Source organism: Ranitomeya imitator, chromosome 7 (genome assembly GCF_032444005.1).
Source record: "Ranitomeya imitator isolate aRanImi1 chromosome 7, aRanImi1.pri, whole genome shotgun sequence".
Lineage (NCBI taxonomy): Eukaryota > Metazoa > Chordata > Amphibia > Anura > Dendrobatidae > Ranitomeya > Ranitomeya imitator.
Window position 1 is genome coordinate 220,888,468 of NC_091288.1, and position 25,803 is coordinate 220,914,270.

Here is a 25,803-nt window from a genome sequence, read left to right on the forward strand (position 1 = left end):
ATGGACAAGAGAAAGGGCACCAAGCGTACTGAGACATGGACAAGAGAGAGGACACCAAGCGTACTGAGACATCGACAAGAGAGAGGACACCAAGCCTACTGAGACATGGACAAGAGAGAGGGGGCACCAAGCCTACTGAGACATGGACAAGAGAGAGGTCACCAAACCTACTGAGACATAGACAAGAGAGAGGACACCAAGCGTACTGAGACATGGACAAGAGAGAGGACACCAAGCCTACTGAGACATGGACAAGAGAGAGGGGGCACCAAGCCTACTGAGACATGGACAAGAGAGAGGACACCAAGCCTACTGAGACATGGACAAGAGAGAGGGGGCACCAAGCCTACTGAGACATGGACAAGAGAGAGGTCACCAAGCCTACTGAGACATAGACAAGAGAGAGGGCACCAAGCGTACCGAGACATGGACAAGAGAGAGGGGGCACCAAGCCTACTGAGACATGGACAAGAGAGAGGTCACCAAGCCTACTGAGACATGGACAAGAGAGAGGGGGCACCAAGCCTACTGAGACATGGACAAGAGAGAGGTCACCAAGCCTACTGAGACATGGACAAGAGAAAGGGCACCAAGCCTACTGAGACATGGACAAGAGAGAGGACACCACGCCTACTGAGACATGGACAAGAGAGGGGGCACCAAGCCTACTGAGACATGGACAAGAGAGGGGGCACCAAGCCTACTGAAACATGGACAAGAGAGAGGGGGCACCAAGCCTACTGAGACATAGACAAGAGAGAGGGCACCAAGCCTACTGAGACATGGACAAGAGAGAGGGGGCACCAAGCCTACTGAGACATGGACAAGAGAGAGGTCACCAAGCCTACTGAGACATGGACAAGAGAGGGGACACCAAGCCTACTGAGACATGGACAAGAGAGAGGACACCAAGCCTACTGAGACATGGACAAGAGAGGGGGCACCAAGCCTACTGAGACATGGACAAGAGAGGGGGCACCAAGCCTACTGAGACATGGACAAGAGAGAGGACACCAAGCCCACTGAGACATGGACAAGAGAGGGGGCACCAAGCCTACTGAGACATGGACAAGAGAGGGGGCACCAAGCCCCCTGAGACATAGACAAGAGAAAGGGCACCAAGCCCCCTGAAACATCGACAAGAGAGGGGGCACCAAGCCCCCTCAGACATAGACAAGAGAGGGGGAACCAAGCCTACTGAGACATGGACAAGAGAGGGGGCACCAAGCCCCCTGAGACATAGACAAGAGAAAGGGCACCAAGCCCCCTGAGACATAGACAAGAGAGGGGGCACCAAGCCCCCTGAGACATAGACAAGAGAGGGGGCATCAAGCCCACATAACATATGGAAGAGAAGGGGAACTAAGTCCACAACAGTAGAGTACACAAAGTACACAATGACACAGAAAACAAAGTTGGACAAAGCCCATCATGACTAAATAAAAAGAGGGGAACACCGACCACAGATTATCCTGTATAACACATGTAGTCGGTTCCCAGATCACCAACGGGCCTTGATATAGTGGTGCAATCACAGCTATTAGAACACATTGGAGTCTGATATAAAATGTTCACAATAAATGGGGACAGTGACCTTCTGCATCCAGGTCCCGGAGGGGAGTAGCACATCACATTTGTGACTTTTAGTGCATGTGCCGGGAAAGATTCCAACATGCCTTAACACTAAACATGTCCATAGGCTTATATTACCAGTTTTTGCTCCCAGAGCCATAACATTTTTATTTTTCTGGACCTCTAGCTATATGGGACGTGTTTATTTTTCCTGGACGAGATGTAGTTGTACTGAAAAATGGAGAAAAATTCCAAGTGTGATAAAATGATGAAAAAAATGTTATTCTTGCATTGTTTTTTGTTAGTTTTTAAGGCATTGATTATGCGATAGAAATGTCCAGGCCATAAGATTATGCTGGTCAATACCATTACGACGACACCAAATGCAGACTTTTTAAAAATATTTTAGAGGTTAAAAAAAATCAGAACTTTGACCCCCCAATTTTTTCAGATTCTGAGGCCCATAACTTGTCATTTTTCCATCAGTGGCGCTACGTGAGGGTTAGTTTATTGCACGCTGAGCTTTCAGTGCATCTGGTGCCCATTACATACAAGGGTTTGATCGCTTTTTGTTGCTTTTTGTTGTGAGGAGTGCAGTGACCAAGAAAATGTCATTCTTGCATTTTGTCTCTGTTTTGGCATTTAAGGTATATTAAAAATTATTTAATGTCTTGATGGATCAAACTTCTACAGGCCAAATGATTCTAGGTTTATTTTATTTTATTTTTTTATTATGTCTCTTTGTAAAATGGCAAAAATTAGGCTATGTAATGTTTATTTCTTTTTTGTTTTCTTCATAGTTTTTTTTAATTATCTTTCTATTTTTAAAACTTTACTTTCTCCTTTATTTGTTTAGTGTTTTAGGAGGCTTGAACCTGTGATTGTTTCATCTTTCGTACTATATTCTGCAATCTGCAATGTTGCAGGTTACAGTGAAGTTGCCGTGAGCTTCACAGGAGGACCAAGATGGCAGCAACAGTGGTTTTTAGGATCCACCGACTCCCTTGACAACTCATCGAAGACGCCAATGGGAGCCGATACGCATATCGTCATTTGACGGATCCGGCACCATAGGCTTCCATGCTAGCAAAGGATGGACGGCGACGGATCTGTCGATGTCCGTTTTTTGACGGACACAAAAAAGTTACCACGTTCGTTGTCTCCGGCCGCCAGATAAACAATTTTCGACGGATCCGTAAAAAAATTGATAAAACATGAGGCCATCCGTCGCAATCCGGCGATAATACAAGTGTATGAGAAAAGAATGGATCTGGCGGCAACTTTTGACAGACCCGTTTTTTTTCAAAATTTGCCGGAATGTGACTGACGGCAAAAAACTCATGTGTGAAAGCGGCCTAAGGCCGGGATCACACATGCGAGAAACACGTCTGTGTCTCGCATGTGAAATCCAAGCTCTGGCGCCGTGCGGCCGCATAGAAACACATGGAGCTGCACGCTCCGCTCCCAAGTGCTGGCGCCAGAGCTTGGATTTCACATGCGAGACACGGACGTGTTTCTCGCATGTGTGATCCCGACCTAAGAGAGACTTTCATTCCTGTACAAATCAGGTAACAGAGATTGCAGAGAGCAGCAGCCATGGCTCTTGGTATCAAAGCTTCTGTTTGGAACAGAGGTAAAGACTTGACCGCTGCAAGTGGCGGCACATTACTTAACAATAGCCAGTTGCCTTCCCAGTGCCGCACGTCGGTCCTGTCTTGCTAGCCAGTATCTTTTCATGGCAGCTTCCTAGACCCGGCCAACACTTGGCTCCCAGTCCCACCTCACTGTCCCAGGGTGCTCCTTTGCTCCTCCCGACACATAGTGGCTCCTGGACTTCTTTTATCTCAGCTGGACAGCCATTTTCTACCTGTCTCTGCTCCACAGAATACCAAGGGTCTCTCTCTCTAGCTCTAATTTATCTGAAGCCCCATTTTTTCCTTAGAAAGAAGGAAGCAATTTGTTACCAGTCCCAGCCCTTGCGCCCGACCTTGCTTCCTTCTGCCTCCGACACAGTCAGTATTGTGTCTCTGAATATTTAAAGAATAGTTCTCAGATTTCATTTGTTTGTAAAGAATTTTTTTCTCCTCCTATTATGTTCAGCTCCAGTCAGATGTCTAATTATCTACTCAGCTATTCCTGATTTACATACTTCTACTACCAGTCCTATTTTCAGTCTCAGTTCAGCTCATCTAGGTGTCACCCACACTTATCATTCTACAATCAGGCCTCCGTATTTCCAACTTCTTTCAGCTGTTCTCCATTCTATTAACACTTCGGTCCCTGCCATCAAGGTAATGCAACTCTGCAAGCAAGTTACCAGTATGCCAATATAGTTACACTATTTATATGTGAACAGCAGCTCTGCAAACAAGTTTGAGAATTCTTCACTGTTATCCTGCAGTTTCCTGATAAAAGATCTATTTTGCATAAATCTCTGGTAATAACCATAAACCTGCTACATGTTCCGTATTGCTTTATATGCAGCGCCCCAGAGTCCTGGTCGTTGCAGTGATGTTGCTCTCCCACCAGGGGGAGTGATGTTACGTCTGATGGCACCAAAGGAGTTAAACCCTGCCAGGTATCACAGCCACACACACATTTCACACTCCAGTCCACCAGGGGGAGCTAAGGGTTCTATCTATTAGGCCACTCCTCACATAAGGGTAAAACTGGTGGGTTGGTTAGGAAGTCAGAAAGAGAAGGCAGAAGGAGGGAGAAGGAGGAGAGAGCAGTTCCTGGCTGGAGACTAGCGAGAAAGGTCTCCAGGCCGAGCTGGCTGGAGCAAGGCCCAGCCAGATCCAGACTACGGTCAGAGGAGGAGGAGGACAGAAGGCACAAGGAGCTGTGCCTGCACCTGATTGCGGCAGCATCCTAGGAAAGGACAAGAAGGGAAACGTGTCGTAGTGAGTGAAAAACGAAGTCGTAGCAACAGGAGTAACAAATCAGTGGGAGACCAGCTAGAAGCAGGCTGCCTCCCCTGAAGCGCAGTGCCGGTGGCCGGAGCACCAAGGGAATAATAGACTCTATGCTTTACTTCAGAGACCGGCAGGGCAGTCATCTCCAAGTTGGCTGTCCGACCTAAGAGCCTAAGCAGACAAGGTGGCAATGTGGAGGAGGGGTGACACTAGGGTCCCTGTTATGATCCGGTGACCTTGGAGCAGCATGAAAACTTTCACTGGAGAAGGTGGTAACTATACTGACCGCAAATCCTGATCTTAACACCGCAACTAGAAGTAGCCGTGGGGTGTGCCTAACAAGCCCTAGACACCTCGTCACAGCCGGAGGACTAAATACCCCTAAAGATGGAAATAGGAATACTATCTTGCCTCAGAGCAGAACCCCAAAGGATAGACAGCCCCCCACAAATATTGGCTGTGAGTAGGAGAGGAAAAACATATTCATTAATGATCTGGTAGGTTTACACAGTAAAATATCGATATTTGCAGATGATACAAAACTATGTAAAGCAGTTAATACAAGAGAAGATAGTATTCTGCTACAGATGGATCTGGATAAGTTGGAAACTTGGGCTGAAAGGTGGCAGATGAGGTTTAACAATGATAAATGTAAGGTTATACACATGGGAAGAAGGAATCAATATCACCATTACACACTGAACGGGAAACCACTGGGTAAATCTGACAGGGAGAAGGACTTGGGGATCCTAGTTAATGATAAACTTACCTGGAGCAGCCAGTGCCAGGCAGCAGCTGCCAAGGCAAACAGGATCATGGGGTGCATTAAAAGAGGTCTGGATACACATGATGAGAGCATTATACTGCCTCTGTACAAATCCCTAGTTAGACCGCACATGGAGTACTGTGTCCAGTTTTGGGCACCGGTGCTCAGGAAGGATATAATGGAACTAGAGAGAGTACAAAGGAGGGCAACAAAATTAATAAAGGGGATGGGAGAACTACAATACCCAGATAGATTAGCGAAATTAGGATTATTTAGTCTAGAAAAAAGACGACTGAGGGGCGATCTAATAACCATGTATAAGTATATAAGGGGACAATACAAATATCTCGCTGAGGATTTGTTTATACCAAGGAAGATGACGGGCACAAGGGGGCATTCTTTACGTCTGGAGGAGAGAAGGTTTTTCCACCAACATAGAAGAGGATTCTTTACTGTTAGGGCAGTGAGAATCTGGAATTGCTTGCCTGAGGAGGTGGTGATGGCGAACTCAGTCGAGGGGTTTAAGAGAGGCCTGGATGTCTTCCTGGAGCAGAACAATATTGTATCATACAATTATTAGGTTCTGTAGAAGGACGTAGATCTGGGGATTTATTATGATGGAATATAGGTTGAACTGGATGGACAAATGTCTTTTTTCAGCCTTACTAACTATGTTACTATGTTACTATGTAAAAACACACACAGTCAGAAAACAGGATTTAGCACAAGAGGCCGCTCTAACTAAAATAGGAAAGGATAGGACAGAGTTCTGTGTGGTCAGTATTAAAACCTTTCTAAAAATATCCACAGCAGATTATACAAAAATTCCTCCATCTAACTAAAGACGTGGAACGTATATCTGCAATTCCAGAGACTACAAAACTCAGAGCAGGAATACAATCAAAAACAAGCACACAGCTTGTGTGGCATAGAAAAAGAAACAGACGCTTATTTTTGCTGAATTGGCAGCTAAGCAGGAGAAGCCAGACAGAGATCCAATACTTCACAAGAAACATTGACAACTGGCAAGGACTAATGAGTCCTGCAAACCTAAATACTCCAATCAGAACTGCAATCAGCAGATACACCTGTCCAGGACTGCAGCCCAGAGACAACTGCATTACCACCTACAAAAGCAGAGCCCAAAAGCAGAATTCACAACAGATCCCTATAAAATAGCCTCAGACCACCACCGTCATATGGGTTTTGTCCTATCCATCTGGGGGACAGGAGAAGAGTAACAAGAGTGAAGGCCCTGTTAGGAGGTAATGCACGTAGGGACCTACAACGTTACTGTGCGCAAGGGGAAGGCTACTGATTTCCACCTGGCTCAGGGGACTCTGGAATTGCCATCAGACCGGCCGGACTCTGCCGACCCTGTAGCCTGGTACTCCGGACTGCGGATGCTGAAGCCTTCAGTAAAGGTAAAGAGACTGCACCCATTGTGTCCTCGTTATTCACCGCATCTCGCATCACCCACCATCAACATCTACACTACTGGGAAGCCCTGGGGAAACACTTCACCTGTGGGAAGGTATTCCATCTAGCTGCCATAACATCACCCCAGTGGACCCCAGTGGACCCCTAAGCAGCGTCGGTCACCCTGACCGAATACCACAGGCGGCGTCATGAACACTTGACAAACTTATATCACCTTTTAATTGGGCGCCCCTTAGCAGGGCCACGGACCGGGTCGGGCCACCATGACATCCCCGCAGAAGGGACTGAACAACCCGGTACCGAGTACCCCATTGCCCTGCGCCTGGGGGCGATCCATATATCTATAGTTTCTATGGGAATCTAACATCCTGCAAATCCTTCTATCCTGGTCCTCACTGAACCATGTGCCATCCTTCAAGACCCACTCCACTGCACCATCGTCTGTCTCAGTGTTGCTCATCCATACCTATGGCTTAGAGGATCTACCTTACCAGGGAGCCCGAAAAACAATTGAACTTTCAAGTGGCAGAATTTGCCACATATACTGTCCGGCACTAGAAATCTCGACACTGTTTTGTCTGTCCACAAAGATAAACAGAGGCTGACAGCACTCACTGCTCTGGGGCGCCTGTTCAACATCCAGGGAACCATCCCGGATACTTCCAAACCATCCAATACATAATGAACAGCGCTCCACCCAGGTGTAGAAATCTTCAAAACATGCTTTATTGAGCCATGGTACAGCAGCAACGTTTCGACCACAACTTGGTCTTTGTCAAGCCTTTGTCAAGTCTTAACAAAGACCAAATTGTGGTCGAAACGTTGCTGCTGTACCATGGCTCAATAAAGCATGTTTTGAAGATTTCTACACCTGGGTGGAGCGCTGTTCATTATGTATTGGACCGTTTTGTCTGTCGGCATGGCTGGTGAGTGTCATGAACTAATTGCTCTCCTATGTTGCAATACAGTGTTTAAAACGTCATCTTGAACCTTTAGACATCCACTTTACAATCCTTAGCACTTCCTCTTTTCAGTAGCAACTTTTCAAGCTATATTAGGTCCCAGCATGGTCACACGGGAAGGCGAATACTGCAGGACGCTGTGAAAACATGAGGTCTCTTGGGGGCCAGAAGCTTCACCTCTCACCTGACGCGAGGTGCCACATTTTTTATGAAAACAATAGAAAACACCAGGTCAAATCCCTGTTCATAACAACAACTTTGAGGCAATTTTTTAAAAACCGTAATGTTTTGCCCCAATAATGTAATTAATGTAGTTTTAAGACTGAGAGTCTAAGCTTTAGAATAAAATCTACAGTAGATTGCAACATTAGCCTTGGCCCGGGCTGAGATACCACTGCTGGTAATCAGAAGTAAGGAGAGACACGCATGAGACCATTAGTGGCCAGGAAGCATCTTACATGCTCTTGATCACTGATGTCCAACTCTACATATCAGGTAAGACCTTGGCAGGGAATGGTTTAGAGGGAACCTATCAGCGCGTTTTTACATACGATAATTGGGTTGGAAGTGCAATAGGAGCATGTCAATTAAATTTGAAGAAATATTCCAAGTGCAATGACACGCCCCAGTGCACTTTTCCTGATTTGCATATGGCATCTCAACTAGATCTGTTACATCAGATCTCTACAAATTGTATCATTGTAATGGGGGACATGGCCCTAAACAGCCATTCCTGTACTCCTGTATGTGGACGCCTGCAGGCAGGATCCCTTTAAGTCCCCTATCCAGAATGGTTATCAGTCATAATGAATGGGTGGGGACGGAGACTTTGCTTCATATTCACATTTCTGATTTCGTGTTTTTAGTTATTCATTTACTGGGAGGAAATAAGGTGTGAAAAGTTTGAGTTGTGAAATCTTACCTGCAAATTGTACAACTGAGACAAAAAAGAGAAAAAAATTGTTTCCTTCACCAAAAAGGTTTTTGTACCAATAATCCAAAGATCCATCTTTGGCTAAGGCTAAACTATTGACACCTACCGGAGGGGGATTAGTCATAGGAGGAATTTTGAAGTCTGGCAAAGACGACCCCGTACTGAGGAGCAGTGAAAATCCAACATCAGATAAGAACAGGACAGTGCTCCTCTCCAAAATACAGCCTGATGTAAGAAGAAGAGGGGACGCTGCACACTTCCCGGGCACAATGGTGGACACAGCTTGGGCACAATAGTGTAAATCACCAGAGCACAATGGTGGGCACAGCCCGGGCACAATAGTCAACACAGCCCGGGTGGTGGACACTGCCCAGGCACAATGGTGGAAACAGCCAATGCATAAAGGAGGACACGGCCTGGGCACGAAGGTAGATGCTGCTCGGGCACAATGACGGACTCGACCCAGGCACGACAATGGACACTGTCTGGGCACAATGGTGGACACAGCCCAAGGCACGAAGGTGGACGCTGCCCGGACACAATGGCAGACTTGACTCAGGCACGAAGGTGGTCACAATGGTGGACATGGCATGGGCACAATGGTGGACACGGCCCGAATACAATGCTGGATATGGCCAGTGCGCAATGGTGGACTTGGCCCAGGCATGAAGGTGGACAGTGCCTGGGCACAATGGTGGACATGGCATTGGCACAATGGGGGACACTGCCTGGGTATGAAGGTGGACATGGCTCCAGCACAATGGTAGAGACAGCCCGGGCACAATGGTGGACATGACCAGAGCACAATGGAGGATATGACTAGGGCACAATGGTGGACACAGCCTGGGCACAGTGGTGGACATGGCATGGGCACAATGGTGGACACGGCCCGGATACAATGGTGGATATGGCCAGTGCACAATGGTGGACACTGCCCCAGCACAATGGGGGGCATTGCTGGGGCATGAAGGTGAACAGAGCCCGAGCACAATGGTGGACATGACCAGAGCACAATAGAGGGCATGACCAGGGCACAATGGTGGACAAAGCCTGGGCACAATGATGAACACAGCTCGGGCACAATGTTAGACATGGCCCAGGCACAATGGTGGACACAGCCTGGGCCCAATGGTGGACACAGCTCGGGCCCAATGGTAGACACAGCCTGGGCCCAATGGTGGACACAGCTCGGGCACAATGTTAGACATGGCCCGGGCACAATGGTGGACATAGCCTGGGCACAATGGTGGACACAGCTCGGGCACAATGTTAGACATGGCCCAGGCACAATGGTGGACACAGCCTGGGCCCAATGGTGGACACAGCTCGGGCCCAATGGTAGACACAGCCTGGGCCCAATGGTGGACACAGCTCGGGCACAATGTTAGACATGGCCCGGGCACAATGGTGGACACAGCCTGGGCCCAATGGTGGACACAGCTCGGGCACAATGTTAGACATGGCCCGGGCACAATGGTGGACACAGCCTGGGCCCAATGGTGGACACAGCTCGGGCACAATGTTAGACATGGCCCAGGCACAATGGTGGACACAGCCTGGGCCCAATGGTGGACACAGCTCGGGCAAAATGGTAGACATGACCAGAGCACAATGGTGAACTCTGCCCTGGCACAATGTGGGAAACTTCCCGAGCATGGAGGTGGACACAGCCCGGCACCACTCTTCGGAGTTGTGTCTCCAAAATCAATTTCTAAATTAGTTATGTTGTCAAGTAAAATAGAAATATGTCCAACATTCAACTTATGATCCATTCTATGCTCTGCGTGATAAAATATGGAAAAGACATTTCCATGATCACACGCAAGGAACATTGTAGCTAAATGTGGGAAACTCAGAGAGTCATAGCGTTTGGTGAAGTCGCCATAAAAAGCCGTCATCTGTAAGAGGCTGCGGGTAACTCTACTGTAACCTCCAATATGTTCTGCAGGATCAGTCTCCATGACTGTATGGTCACCGTACGGCAGGAAGATTGGTCTCAGTGTTTGGATGGTTGTTTTCATTCAGTAACAGCAGGGCCGTCCCCTATCGTCCACCATAATGAGGGTCTCCGTAGTGGTAACCATGGCTACCTGGGTAGTGGCCCACTCAGATGGGTTTTGGCCCTCACTCCTGTGCTGAACCCCTCGTTACACCTCCACAATAACTCCATGAACCTACGAAGACTGATATCGGCCATTAATGATGAGTATGGAAAGGGGATGGGTGGGGACGGGACTTTGCTTCATACATGTGAATGGTCATTAGGAAATTAGCATAAAAAAATCGTAAATTATACAAAGAGGCAATAAAAGAAAAAAAAGTCTCCAGATAGTCAAAAGTTTAAGAACTTTCCCTCCCACAACACATATATCTGTGGAGCTGCAAGGAACCAAAAGAAGGCGGCAAAGCGGAGAAATGCCAAGGAACCTGCTCCATGTGCTGACAGTCCTACATGTGGGTAAGAGGCTGCACTTATAGGGGCGTTACATAGGACTGCAGATGACATCCACAACATTATCTGTACTCAGAGTGTTATCACTGTGTTATCTGTGGCGTTACATAGGACTGCAGGTGACATCTACTACATTATCTGCACTCAGAGAGTTATCACTGTGTTATCTGTGGTGTTACATAGGACTGCAGGTGACATCCACAACATTATCTGTACTCAGAGTGTTATCACTGTGTTATCTGTGGCGTTACATAGGACTGCAGGTGACATCTACTACATTATCTGTACTCAGAGAGTTATCACTGTGTTATCTGTGGCATTACATAGGACTGCAGGTGACATCTCCTACATTATCTGTACTCAGAGAGTTATCACTGTGTTATCTGTGGTGTTACATAGGACTGCAGGTGACATCTACTCCATTATCTGTACTCGGAGAGTTATCACTGTGTTATCTGTGGCATTACATAGGACTGCAGGTGACATCTCCTACATTATCTGTACTCAGAGAGATATCACTGTGTTATCTGTGGTGTTACATAGGACTGCAGGTGACATCCACTACATTATCTGCACTCAGAGAGTGATCACTGTGTTATCTGTGGTGTTACATAGGACTGCATGTGACATCTACTACATTATCTGTACTCAGAGAGTTATCACTGTGTTATCTGTGGTGTTACATAGGACTGCAGGTGACATCTACTACATTATCTGTACTCAGGGAGTTATCACTGTGTTATCTGTGGTGTTACATAGGACTGCATGTGACATCTACTACATTATCTGTACTCAGAGTTATCGCTGTGTTATCTGTGGTGTTACATAGGACTGCAGGTGACACCTACTCCACTACCAGTACTCAGAGAGTTATCACTGTGTTATCTGTGGTGTTACATAGGACTGCAGGTGACATCTACTACATTATCTGTACTCAGGGAGTTATCACTGTGTTATCTGTGGTGTTACATAGGACTGCATGTGACATCTACTACATTATCTGTACTCAGAGTTATCGCTGTGTTATCTGTGGTGTTACATAGGACTGCAGGTGACACCTACTCCACTACCAGTACTCAGAGAGTTATCACTGTGTTATCTGTGGTGTTACATAGGACTGCAGGTGACATCTACTACATTATCTGTACTCAGGGAGTTATCACTGTGTTATCTGTGGTGTTACATAGGACTGCAGGTGACATCTACTACATTATCTGTACTCAGAGAGTTATCGCTGTGTTATCTGTGGTGTTACATAGGACTGCAGGTGACATCTACTACATTATCTGTACTCAGAGTCATCACTGTGTTATCTGTGGTGTTACATAGGACTGCAGGTGACATCTACTACATTATCTGCACTCAGAGAGTGATCACTGTGTTATCTGTGGTGTTACATAGGACTGCAGGTGACATCTACTACATTATCTGTACTCAGAGAGTGATCACTGTGTTATCTGTGGTGTTACATAGGACTGCAGGTGACATCTACTACATTATCTGTACTCAGAGAGTCATCACTGTGTTATCTGTGGTGTTACATAGGACTGCAGGTGACATCTACTACATTATCTGTACTCAGAGAGTTATCACTGTGTTATCTGTGGTGTTACATAGGACTGCAGGTGACATCTACTACATTATCTGTACTCAGAGAGATATCACTGTGTTACCTGTGGTGTTACATAGGACTGCAGGTGACATCTACTACATTATCTGTACTCGGAGAGTTATCACTGTGTTATCTGTGGTGTTACATAGGACTGCAGGTGACGTCTACTACGTTATAAGCTAGTAATAAATTCTACTATGTATTGTCATCCCATACAGTACAGAGAACACTTCGTATTATGAGGATTGATACATGATGTAAATAAAAGTAACACAAATATTTTCTTTTCTGCGTTTCTTATTATAATAGTTGATACCAATGGAAAGTTTCCACCACTGCTGCTCTTTGGATAACTACTTACATTCCTTGTTTTGTCTTTTATGGGAAGGTGGTGGGGTAAAAAGACAAAAGAAATTGTAAAAAAATCTATTCTGTTTTTTTTAAATAAATCATTACTACGTGCAAATAATATCTTAATAGAACGAGAAAAAAAAGTTTCTTCTTCCTGGACTGATCATTATCTATCAAAATTCTTGTTTCATGAGTAAACTTTGTCTTCAGTGAATGCAGTTTCCCAGTACTGAGACGCAGAGAACAGTTTTTTCTCATAAAATTTTATGAAGAAATGTAAATGTTCTTCCAGGAGAACTTGAAACTTATATATGAAATTGCAATAGCATTACTGCCATGGAAAAAAGCTAAAAAATAATGTTGCTTAGCGAATACATTGGCAATTTCATGTGCCCGACTCCAAAGACAAGGCGACCATCTCTGCGGGGACCCGAACCTGACAGTAATGACCTTCTCTGCCGGGACCCTAACCTGACAGTAATGACCTTCTCTGCCGGGACCCTAACCTGAGAGTAATGACCTTCTCTGCCGGGACCCTAACCTGAGAGTAATGACCTTCTCTGCCGGGACCCTAACCTAACAGTAATGACCTTCTCTGCCGGGACCCTAACCTGAGAGTAATGACCTTCTCTGCCGGGACCCTAACCTGACAGTAATGACCTTCTCAACCGGGACCCTAACCTGACAGTAATGACCATCTCTGCCGGGACCCTAACCTGAGAGTAATGACCTTCTCTGCGGGGACCCTAACCTGACAGTAATGACCTTCTCTGCCGGGACCCTAACCTGACAGTAATGACCTTCTCTGCCGGGACCCTAACCTGAGAGTAATGACCTTCTCTGCCGGGACCCTAACCTGACAGTAATGACCTTCTCTGCCGGGACCCTAACCTGAGAGTAATGACCTTCTCTGCCGGGACCCTAACCTGAGAGTAATGACCTTCTCTGCCGGGACCCTAACCTGACAGTAATGACCTTCTCTGCCGGGACCCTAACCTGAGAGTAATGACCTTCTCTGCCGGGACCCTAACCTGAGAGTAATGACCTTCTCTGCCGGGACCCTAACCTGACAGTAATGACCTTCTCTGCCGGGACCCTAACCTGAGAGTAATGACCTTCTCTGCCGGGACCCTAACCTGACAGTAATGACCTTCTCAACCGGGACCCTAACCTGAGAGTAATGACATTCTCTGCGGGGACCCGAACCTGACAGTAATGACCTTCTCAACCGGGACCCTAACCTGACAGGGCTCTTGCCTCACCCCTTACTTGGTCCTGTGTCCCACTGACCATGCGTCACTGACCTGAGCTTCTAGTATTGGTGCTGTTCTCTCCACCCTTTTTTTTTCAGCACCATCGGTGGTTTCCTGACCGACCATATGGGCTTATTGCCCTATGTCTTCATCTGGTCTGTATTTTTCTCCTAGTTATTTATCTAACCTGGAGGGGTTGTTTCTTTATTTTGACAACCAAACAACACATGAAATATCTTTTTTCCGCTCAGGATAGGGGGCATGTTTATAGTGAGTCTGTGTATTATCATGGACGTGTTATGGTTAGCATTGTTATGGTACTATTCATGTGTGTACATTATTGTAATCTATTGGACTTGATTATATCCGCAGTATACTGTGTGTTATTACTTTGTGTTCAATCATTCTATTGGGTCCATTAGACCTTTAGCCATTTATCTGTCAGGTTTTTGTACTGTATTCAAGCACCAGGGACACTTTATATTGATACTAACATAGTCTGGTACATTGTTTATGCCATTGATCTTTTGCATTGCTATGTCTTAGTATGTTATATTCTGTACCATTGTATAGGGGTGGGGCCTATTGGTCCTATATTTAGGCCTATTTTAAATGGTTTTATTTTATGTTTGTTGTGTTTCTGAGGTGTAATTAAAGTTTATATATTTGATCTTCGTATTTTCTTAGTGTGCATACCATTTTTTGGTCTTGTCTTTTTTCTCTTGCTCTGTTCCTAACCTGACAGTAATGACCTTCTCTGCGGGGACCCGAACCTGACAGTAATGACCTTCTCTGCGGGGACCCTAACCTGACAGTAATGACCTTCTCTGCCGGGACCCTAACCTGACAGTAATGATCTTCTCTGCCGGGACCCTAACCTGACAGTAATGACCTTCTCTGCCGGGACCCTAACCTGAGAGTAATGACCTTCTCTGCTGAGACCCTAACCTGACAGTAATGACCTTCTCTGCCGGGACCCTAACCTGACAGTAATGACCTTTTCTGCCGAGACCCGAACCTGACAGTAATGACCTTCTCTGCGGGGACCCTAACCTGAGAGTAATGATCTTCTCTGCTGAGACCCTAACCTGACAGTAATGACCTTCTCTTTTGGGACCTTAACCTGACAGTAATGACCATCTCTGCGGGGACCCTAACCTGACAGTAATGACCATCTCTCCCGGGACCCTAACCTGACAGTAATGACCTTCTCTGCCGGGACCCTAACCTGAGAGTAATGACCATCTCTGCGGGGACCCTAACCTGACAGTAATGACCATCTCGGCGGGGACCCTAACCTGACAGTAATGACCATCTCTGCCGGGACCCTAACCTGACAGTAATGACCTTCTCTGCCGGGACCCTAACCTGACAGTAATGACCATCTCTGCGGGGACCCTAACCTGACAGTAATGACCATCTCTGCCGGGACCCGAACCTGACAGTAATGACCTTCTCTGCGGGGACCCTAACCTGACAGTAATGACCATCTCTGCCGGGACCCTAACCTGACAGTAATGACCTTCTCTGCCGGGACCCTAACCTGACAGTAATGACCTTCTCTGCGGGGACCCTAACCTGACAGTAATGACCTTCTCTGCCGGGACCCTAACCTGACAGTAATGACCTTCTCTGCGGGGACCCGAACCTGACAGTAATGACCTTCTCTGCCGGGACCCTAACCTGACAGTAATGACCTTCTCTGCGGGGACCCGAACCTGACAGTAATGACCTTCTCTGCCGGGACCCTAACCTGACAGTAATGACCTTCTCTGCGGGGACCCTAACCTGACAGTAATGACCTTCTCTGCCGGGACCCTAACCTGACAGTAATGATCTTCTCTGCTGAGACCCTAACCTGACAGTAATGACCTTCTCTTTTGGGACCCTAACCTGACAGTATTGACCTTCTCTGCTGGGACCCTAACCTGAGAGTAATGATCTTCTCTGCTGAGACCCTAACCTGACAGTAATGACCTTCTCTTTTGGGACCCTAACCTGACAGTATTGACCTTCTCTGCTGGGACCCTAACCTGAGAGTAATGATCTTCTCTGCTGAGACCCTAACCTGACAGTAATGACCTTCTCTGCCGGGACCCTAACCTGACAGTAATGATCTTCTCTGCGGGTACCCTAACCTGACAGTAATGACCTTCTCTTTTGGGACCCTAACCTGACAGTATTGACCTTCTCTGCTGGGACCCTAACCTGAGAGTAATGATCTTCTCTGCTGAGACCCTAACCTGACAGTAATGACCTTCTCTTTTGGGACCCTAACCTGACAGTATTGACCTTCTCTGCTGGGACCCTAACCTGAGAGTAATGATCTTCTCTGCTGAGACCCTAACCTGACAGTAATGACCTTCTCTGCCGTGACCCTAACCTGAGAATAATGACCTTCTCTGCTTGGACTCTAACCTGACAGTAATGATCTTCTCTGCTGGGACCCTAACCTGAGAGTAATGATCTTCTCTGCTGAGACCCTAACCTGACAGTAATGACCTTCTCTGCCGTGACCCTAACCTGAGAGTAATGACCTTCTCTGCCGTGACCCTAACCTGACAGTAATGATCTTCTCTGCTTGGACCCTAACCTGAGAGTAATGACCTTCTCTACCGGGACCCTAACCTGACAGTAATGATCTTCTCTGCTTGGACCCTAACCTGACAGTAATGATCTTCTCTGCTTGGACCCTATCCTGACAGTAACAACCTTTTCTGCTGAGACCCTAACCTGACAGTAATGACCTTCTCTGCTGAGACCCTAACCTGAGAATAATGACCTTCTCTGCTTGGACTCTAACCTGACAGTAATGATCTTCTCTGCTTGGACCCTAACCTGACAGTAATGATCTTCTCTGCTTGGACCCTATCCTGACAGTAACGACCTTTTCTGCTGAGACCCTAACCTGACAGTAATGACCTTCTCTGCTGAGACCCTAACCTGAGAATAATGACCTTCTCTGCTTGGACCCTAACCTGACAGTAATGACCTTCTCTGCTTGGACCATGTCATATATTCTATGTGTGCACATTATAGTGTTATGGAAGGCTGTTTTGATTTACTTGTTACATATGGAGGTGGCTTCTCTTAGCTCACGCCTGTGCACATTTGTCTTTCTGTTTGGAAGTGATGATCAATCTTTTGATATTTGTAGTACAAGTATAAGAGGCACCGAAGCAGTAGCCATTATAGTATGTATGACATGGACCCGATATTATTTCAGCCTCTGTGACAACCTCTGTGACAACCACATCAGCGTACAAAGGCGCAGAATAAACAGCCAGGACTTTGTCAGGCCGATATACAATAAAACCTGGCACTCAACTTTGTATCTGGAAATGTGTTTTATTATCAGCAACAATGCTGATAATAAAACACATTTCCAAATGAAACACATTTCCAGATACAAAGTTGAGTGTCAGGTTTTATTGTATATGACTAAGGTGTTGGAACCTACCTGAGCACCTCCAACATACAGGCAGTGCACAAGTTTATAAATCAATTTGTCAGGCCGATGTCCTGAAATGTCCCGAGTGCTGGTCCCATGGACCTCAGGGTCAGCAAATTGGACCAGTGCTAAGAATTGGTGGAGGTTCTGAAGGTGTTTAGTCTTGTGCAGCCTCCAGTGTACCATCAGACAGGAAATTCAGCGCGGCCGGTGGCTTTGTCACACTCATTTGGACCGGGTTCTGCTCCTGTGGGAAATCTTTACGTTTGTGAAAATGAATCAGGTGAGGATCAGTCGCAACGTTAATTCAGCTGCAGCTGATACCGATGATTAAATTGGTCATACCATCGGCCATACACCATAATGTGCACATTTGCCCCCGATATACTGTACATGTCCTGATATAAGTGCCCTCGATATCAAGTATGTGTGCATCCCCCGCCGGATGTGCTATCATCTCTTATATGGGAGGACACTGTTAACCCTTCTCTGACAATCTTTGGTCCATCATCATCCAGATATCGTCACTAGAGAGGAGCGAATCTTCTGGAGTTCACATTCCTCAGCTTTGCTGAATTTTGCCACAAACTTTGATTTGCAGCAAATCAAATCGCTGTGAAATGAAAGTGCTACAAATCTTCCAATGATTCCAAGAAGAAAAGTCTAACCCTCTGACATCTCCTCACATTGCATCCAATGCCATTCTAGCACAGGTTTAGGAATATGGAAGGCAAACTGCAGATTGATCCGATGGCGGAAACAATTCCACAAGAGTTTGATTGACATTAAATCAATTTGCTCAACTCCAACATTCTCCCCGAGCTCAGGAATCAATGCTAGTAACATAGTAACATAGTAACATAGTTAGTAAGGCTGAAAAAAGACATTTGTCCATCCAGTTCAGCCTATATTCCATCATAATAAATCCCCAGATCTACGTCCTTCTACAGAACCTAATTGTATGATACAATATTGTTCTGCTCCAGGAAGACATCCAGGCCTCTCTTGAACCCCTCGACTGAGTTCGCCATCACCACCTCCTCAGGCAAGCAATTCCAGATTCTCACTGCCCTAACAGTAAAGAATCCTCTTCTATGTTGGTGGAAAAACCTTCTCTCCTCCAGATGCAAAGAATGCCCCCTTGTGCCCGTCACCTTCCTTGGTATAAACAGATCCTCAGCGAGATATTTGTATTGTCCCCTTATATACTTATACATGGTTATTAGATCGCCCCTCAGTCGTCTTTTTTCCAGACTAAATAATCCTAATTTCACTAATCTATCTGGGTATTGTAGTTCTCCCATCCCCTTTATTAATTTTGTTGCCCTCCTTTGTACTCTCTCTAGTTCCATTATATCCTTCCTGAGCACCGGTGCCCAAAACTGGACACAGTACTCCATGTGCGGTCTAACTAGGGATTTGTACAGAGGCAGTATAATGCTCTCATCATGTGTATCCAGACCTCTTTTAATGCATCCCATGATCCTGTTTGCCTTGGCAGCTGCTGCCTGGCACTGGCTGCTCCAGGTAAGTTTATTATTAACTAGGATCCCCAAGTCCTTCTCCCTGTCAGATTTACCCAGTGGTTTCCCATTCAGTGTGTAATGGTGATATTGATTCCTTCTTCCCATGTGTATAACCTTACATTTATCATTGTTAAACCTCATCTGCCACCTTTCAGCCCAAGTTTCCAACTTATCCAGATCCATCTGTAGCAGAATACTATCTTCTCTTGTATTAACTGCTTTACATAGTTTTGTATCATCTGCAAATATCGATATTTTACTGTGTAAACCTTCTACCAGATCATTAATGAATATGTTGAAGAGAACAGGTCCCAATACCGACCCCTGCGGTCCCCACTGGTCACAGCGACCCAGTTAGAGACTATACCATTTATAACCACCCTCTGCTTTCTATCACTAAGCCAGTTACTAACCCATTTACACACATTTTCCCCCAGACCAAGCATTCTCATTTTGTGTACCAACCTCTTGTGCGGCACGGTATCAAACGCTTTGGAAAAATCGAGATATACCACGTCCAATGACTCACCGTGGTCCAGCCTATAGCTTACCTCTTCATAAAAACTGATTAGATTGGTTTGACAGGAGCGATTTCTCATAAACCCATGCTGATATGGAGTTAAACAGTTATTCTCATTGAGATAATCCAGAATAACATCCCTCAGAAACCCTTCAAATATTTTACCAACAATAGAGGTTAGACTTACTGGCCTATAATTTCCAGGTTCACTTTTAGAGCCCTTTTTGAATATTGGCACCACATTTGCTATGCGCCAGTCCTGCGGAACAGACCCTGTCGCTATAGAGTCACTAAAAATAAGAAATAATGGTTTATCTATTACATTACTTAGTTCTCTTAGTACTCGTGGGTGTATGCCATCCGGACCCGGAGATTTATCTATTTTAATCTTATTTAGCCGGTTTCGCACCTCTTCTTGGGTTAGATTGGTGACCCTTAATATAGGGTTTTCATTGTTTCTTGGGATTTCACCTAGCATTTCATTTTCCACCGTGAATACCGTGGAGAAGAAGGTGTTTAATATGTTAGCTTTTTCCTCGTCATCTACAACCATTCTTTCCTCACTATTTTTTAAGGGGCCTACATTTTCAGTTTTTATTCTTTTATTATTGATATAGTTGAAGAACAGTTTGGGATTAGTTTTACTCTCCTTAGCAATGTGCTTCTCTGTTTCCTTTTTGGCAGCTTTAATTAGTTTTTTAGATAAAGTATTTTTCTCCCTATAGTTTTTTAGAGCTTCAATGGTGCCATCCTGCTTTAGTAGTGCAAATGCTTTCTTTTTACTGTTAATTGCCTGTCTTACTTCTTTGTTTAGCCACATTGGGTTTTTCCTATTTCTAGTCCTTTTATTCCCACAAGGTATAAACCGCTTACACTGCCTATTTAGGATGTTCTTAAACATTTTCCATTTATTATCTGTATTCTTATTTCTGAGGATATTGTCCCAGTCTACCAGATTAAGGGCATCTCTAAGCTGGTCAAACTTTGCCTTCCTAAAGATCAGTGTTTTTGTGACTCCCTGACAAGTCCCCCTAGCATGCTGCTACATGCTAATAAAATCCTCAACAAGCTGCACATTAAATGCTAATCTCTGGGTGGACACATGGTCCAGACATCCCGCGCCAGAGAACCCCCAAATCATATTTCTCTTCATAGCTGTAATCGCGCTCCACACATCTTGGTGCATGTTATGCCTAGAGGAGATGTCAGGCAGGAAAGATATACAACATTGGAGGGTCCACAGGTACGTGGGCAGGCGCTGTATCCAATGGTTTCAGTAAATGTAGACATCTGTAGAAGAGACACATGACACCAGGGAACATGGGCCTCGCGGTAACTCATGGGTGGGATATGCTCCAGTGGTCCTCCAAGGTTTTGTGGTGTTGGCCTCCTCTTAGATAAGATACTGATGAAAAGAAATTCTTTATTTTAGACTTTCCTCTTATTATGACTTTATATCCAGTTCTTCATGTCGACAATAATACTGTGTGCACACTCTACATTGCCTTTTGTCTTATATTTTCTAATTTCTCTAGTATCGCTGATTCTCTGTTTCTCTGCAGCCATTACCACCACCACGTCTCAGCCGGTGTGCGGCTCTCCAGCCTTCTCCAGCCGGATCGTTGGGGGTTCAGATGCAGTAGATGGACAGTGGCCCTGGCAGGCTAGTATACAGTATCTGGGAACCCATTTCTGCGGAGGGTCCTTGATCTCCAGCCAGTGGGTGCTGAGTGCCGCTCATTGCTTCGAACCGTAAGTTCTCTACGTGAATCTCGTCACAAATCTCATATCAGAATGTCTGAAGGCTTTATTATCTTCATCTCTTGGCCCTTTCCTCCAATGCTCTTGTCGGTCAGCTTTTATTTGAAGGCCTAATGGTCAGATTTAGGTCAAGTGTTCCAACCATGTGGCCTTCAAAAAAGCCAAGAGGTTCTGAGAATTGCCGATGTGGCACAGCGCGGTAGTGTATTGGCTACAGCTCATTCCAGAACTCGGTGGGGTTACAATGGTCAAACCCAGTGATACAGATAGATTCGAGTAGTGTAACACAGGGAGGCGAGGGAATCTGTTCTTTAGCTCAGCTTTTCGGAGAAAGTCCTCTTCAAAAAACCGTCTGAAAAATTGCTTCAAAAATACTTGAAAGACCCTTTGACAACTCTGCTGTTGATGTATTCGGTCTTTTGAGTGTTTTTTCAGCTTCAGATTTGGAAGGATTCCAGGTGCGAAAAAGAGACATGGCAGTCAATGCTTCAAAGTCACTGTTGATGGAATCCGCTCCAAATTAGGCACTGTCCAATCAGAACGCTGCAAAACACTTCAGGGAACAAACTTCACCAAAAACACCACCAAGGCTTTGTGCACACCGCTATTATTAAACTCAGGTGAAGATTTTTACATAAAGGACATTTCAGAAAACTGTGGATTTCTTTTCCTGAATTGTTTTTTGTTTCTTTTTTTCTCCGAAGCTTCCAGAGTGATTTTCTAATGATTTTTTTACAGTTTTCCCATGGTTTTTTGGCATTTTTTTTTATTGTCATTTTGCGGTAGTTTTTGTTCATTAAATAACAATGATAAATGCTCCATAAGACTTTCGTCTTCTTCTGGGCTTTATTTGAACTTTTCCATTGCCTTGTGTCGTTGTAGTGAAATATGTATAGGTGTGAATGTGTGACTAGCAGTAATTTAACATCTGTCCTGAGACTCACAAAGGTCTCACAAAGGTCACACCGTATGTTATCCTGAGAAGGCAGTCTACTGTCTCCAATCTCGCCAGGGGGTCTTGCTAAGAACCAGGAAGAAGGGGAAACATTTTCACACCTTCTGGCTCTTTTGAAGAAAGTTGTCAATTACAGCCTGACACTATCCATCTGTGAGAACTGACACAAAGAATTTCAGAGAACTTAATATATTCATTGGTGGAGTGGCTATGGTCCAGTAAAGAAAAAAGCAATTTTAATATCAACCTCAGAGGCTGTTCTAGAAATTTGACCTCCAGGTTGACTCTATAAATTAGGCCAACACACAAAGAAAGTTGTTCACAGACTGAGGGACAGCCAAGCTGATGTGTTCCATTCCATATTCATCCCCCCCTCAGGGAACAGAAAGCAGACTACAAAGTTAGATATTTCTGTAAGTTTTCTCCCATTTTTTTTTAGAACTGTTTTGCATATTTGTATGTCACTTTTTATTCCCAGATTTTTATACCCTTTTCTATTGTAAGCACTGTACCTTTTCTATTAAAGCTTAAAACTTTAATAAGTTGAACCTTGCATGTTCTAAAAAATTCATAGCCTTACGATTGGCAGACAGTAGTAGTAATTTTTCCGGGACTTGGTGTGTGTTCGGTGAGTGGTGGTAGGCAGCGTGTATGAGCGGGGGGGGGGGGGGGGGTGGACTCTGTCAGGGTGTGATTTATGCTCCCATTACAGCATAGGACAGAGGTTGAATGCTGGACTGAGAGTGGGGAGATAGATTAACCCTTGCAGGCGCAACCCCGAGTCACGTGCTGAGAAGCAGGTACGTGACAGTCGTAAAGTGCAAAGTGTCTTCCGAGAGGAGAGTGTCAGAAGAATGGACAAGTCTCTTGTTTTAGAAATCTAAATTGATTAAAAGACTTTCCAAAGCCTGAACATGTGCACGGGAAATGGTTTGTACACAGAAATGCTTACCGTATATTCATCTTTTTTGGAGTCTTCTGATGGAGTTTTCAGGCAGTTTCTGCAGCAGATTCCACCTGAAAAAGATGTTGCGGATACAAACCAAAGATGGAGCATTTCCCCAAGTGGTTAGTAATAGAAACCCATTGTGTTTCTGAGCGCCTCACCAACACTCTGTGTGCACACAGTAGGGAGGAGTTGTAAATTGCATATAAGTTGGCCAATAAGTCACCACGTAACTGGACAACTCCTCATTTTGTCTCTGGTCACATTTCAGGCTTCTCCCCATCGTTAACACTGAGGTGCATCTGGGGGCATACCGACTGTCACAGGATAATCCGCAGAGTGTTCTGATGAAGATACACTCTGTTTATAACCATCCGAAATATTCAAGTGAAGGACATGAATATGACATCGCTCTAGTCAAGCTCTCCAGTCCGGTCACCTACACCAACTACATCCAGCCCATATGCCTGCCCTCCGCTTCCGTCACCTTCCCTTGTGGCATGGAGTGCTGGGTAACCGGATGGGGAAATATACAGAGTGATGGTAAGTGACAATACAATACTCTCTATTACAGGTTCCATTGCTTCTTTTCTCCACTGTGCTAGGTGACAAGCCTCCTCCTTATACTCCACAGAGATGCCTGGGCCCAAAACCACTATCCCTTCTTTGTACCACACCACCCACTGGCTTTTTGTGGTGGTCTACAGCGCTTGTCTGTTAGACATCTAGGAGCAGGTGGCCTGGATAGCACCCACCAGTAGGTCAATTAAGGCCTCTTAGTCAGTCCCTGGCAGTGTAGGCCCAGATCTCTGGCTCTCTCCTGTAGACTGGATATGGTCCGCATTCACTCTGTGGGTGGTTCTCCATTTGGTTGCACTCTGTTGATCCCACTGCTGCCACCAGTTTTGAGAGGGTGCTTCTCCGGTATCACACAATCAACAGAGCAAGAGATGAGTGAACAGTCCCAAGACCTTTATTACATGCAAACTGAAAGGTCCATGAAACAATCCACCACACAGAGGATAAAATAGTCCAGGAACACGGATACAGTCCAGTAATGGGATAAATGCCCGGGAGATAAGAGTCACAATCCTCCGCTTAGAGATCGATATCACTCCAGATACTTATCTGTATAGGATCTGTTGTGAATTCTGTTGTCAAACTCCCTCCTGTGGTCGTGAATGGTACTTCGGCGAGTTCTGTCCATGGACTCCCTCTGGTGGCTGTGAGTGAAGCTGCTGCTTCTGAGGTTCCTTACACAGGTGACGTGGTTTATCCTTTGGTTGGCTGCTCTATTTAACTCCACTCAGATCGTTACTCCATGCCAGCTGTCAATGTTCCTGCATTGGTTCAGTTCGCTCTTGGATCTTTCTGGTGACCTGTCTTCTCCTGCAGAAGCTAAGTTCCTGATAGTTATTATTTGTTCATTGTTTCCTTGTCCAGCTGGTTATCATGATTTTGTCTTGCTAGCTGGAAGCTCTGGGATGCAGAATGGTACCTCTGCACCGTTAGTCGGTGCGGAGGTCTTTTTGCACACTCTGCGTGGTCTTTTGTAGTTTTTTGTGCTGACCGCAAACATACCTTTCCTATCCTCTGTCTGTTTAGTAAGTCTGGCCTCCCTTTGCTGAAACCTGTTTCATTTCTGCGTTTGTGACTTTCATCTTTGCTCACAGTCAATATATGTGGGGGGCTTCCTTTACCTTTGGGGAATTTCTCTGAGGCAAGGTAGGCTTTATTTTCTATCTCTAGGGCTAGCTAGCTCTTAGTCTGTGAAGAGGCGTCTAGGGAGTGTCAGGAACGCTCCACGGCTATTTCTAGTGTGTGTAATAGGATTAGGGCTTGCGGTCAACGGTCATCCCAGAGCTTGTCCTGTGTGAGTTTAACTATCAGGTCGTGCCGGGTGCTCCTAACCACCAGGTCCATAACAGTACAGCTGGCCCAAAGTATTAATGCATCTCAATAGAGGGATAAGAGAAGTTCTGAGACCATTTTTTTTTCTTTGCACTGTATTTTGTCTTTCTTTTCCCCTAAACCTTTGGGTGGTTCAGGACACAGGTGTAGATATGGACATCCAAGGTATGTCCTCGTGTGTGGATCATCTCACTGCAAGGGTACAAAACATTCAAGATTTTGTGGTTCAGAATCCTATGTTAGAGCCTAGAATTCCTATTCCTGATTTGTTTTCTGGGGATAGATCTAAGTTCTTGAATTTCAAAAATGATTGTAAACTGTTTCTAGCTTTGAAACCCCGCTCCTCTGGTGACCCCGTTCAACAAGTAAAAATCATTATTTCTTTGTTGCGTGGTGACCCTCAAGACTGGGCATTTTCCCTTGCGCCAGGAGATCCTGCATTGCGTGATGTTGATGCGTTTTTTTCTGGCGCTTGG

The 25,803-nt window shown here is 45.5% G+C and overlaps 1 protein-coding gene across 1 annotated transcript in view; it reads left to right on the plus strand.

Moving 5' to 3' along the window:
* LOC138646216 (transmembrane protease serine 9-like) overlaps window positions 1-25,803 on the plus strand; it is a 54,656-nt gene that overhangs the window by 11,301 nt on the left and 17,552 nt on the right. Inside the window, exons 6-8 of the mRNA XM_069735679.1 lie at window positions 10,884-11,047; window positions 21,317-21,506; window positions 23,688-23,959. Of these exons, the coding sequence (XP_069591780.1) occupies window positions 10,884-11,047; window positions 21,317-21,506; window positions 23,688-23,959 (626 nt within the window). The remainder of the gene's footprint in view (window positions 1-10,883; window positions 11,048-21,316; window positions 21,507-23,687; window positions 23,960-25,803) is intronic.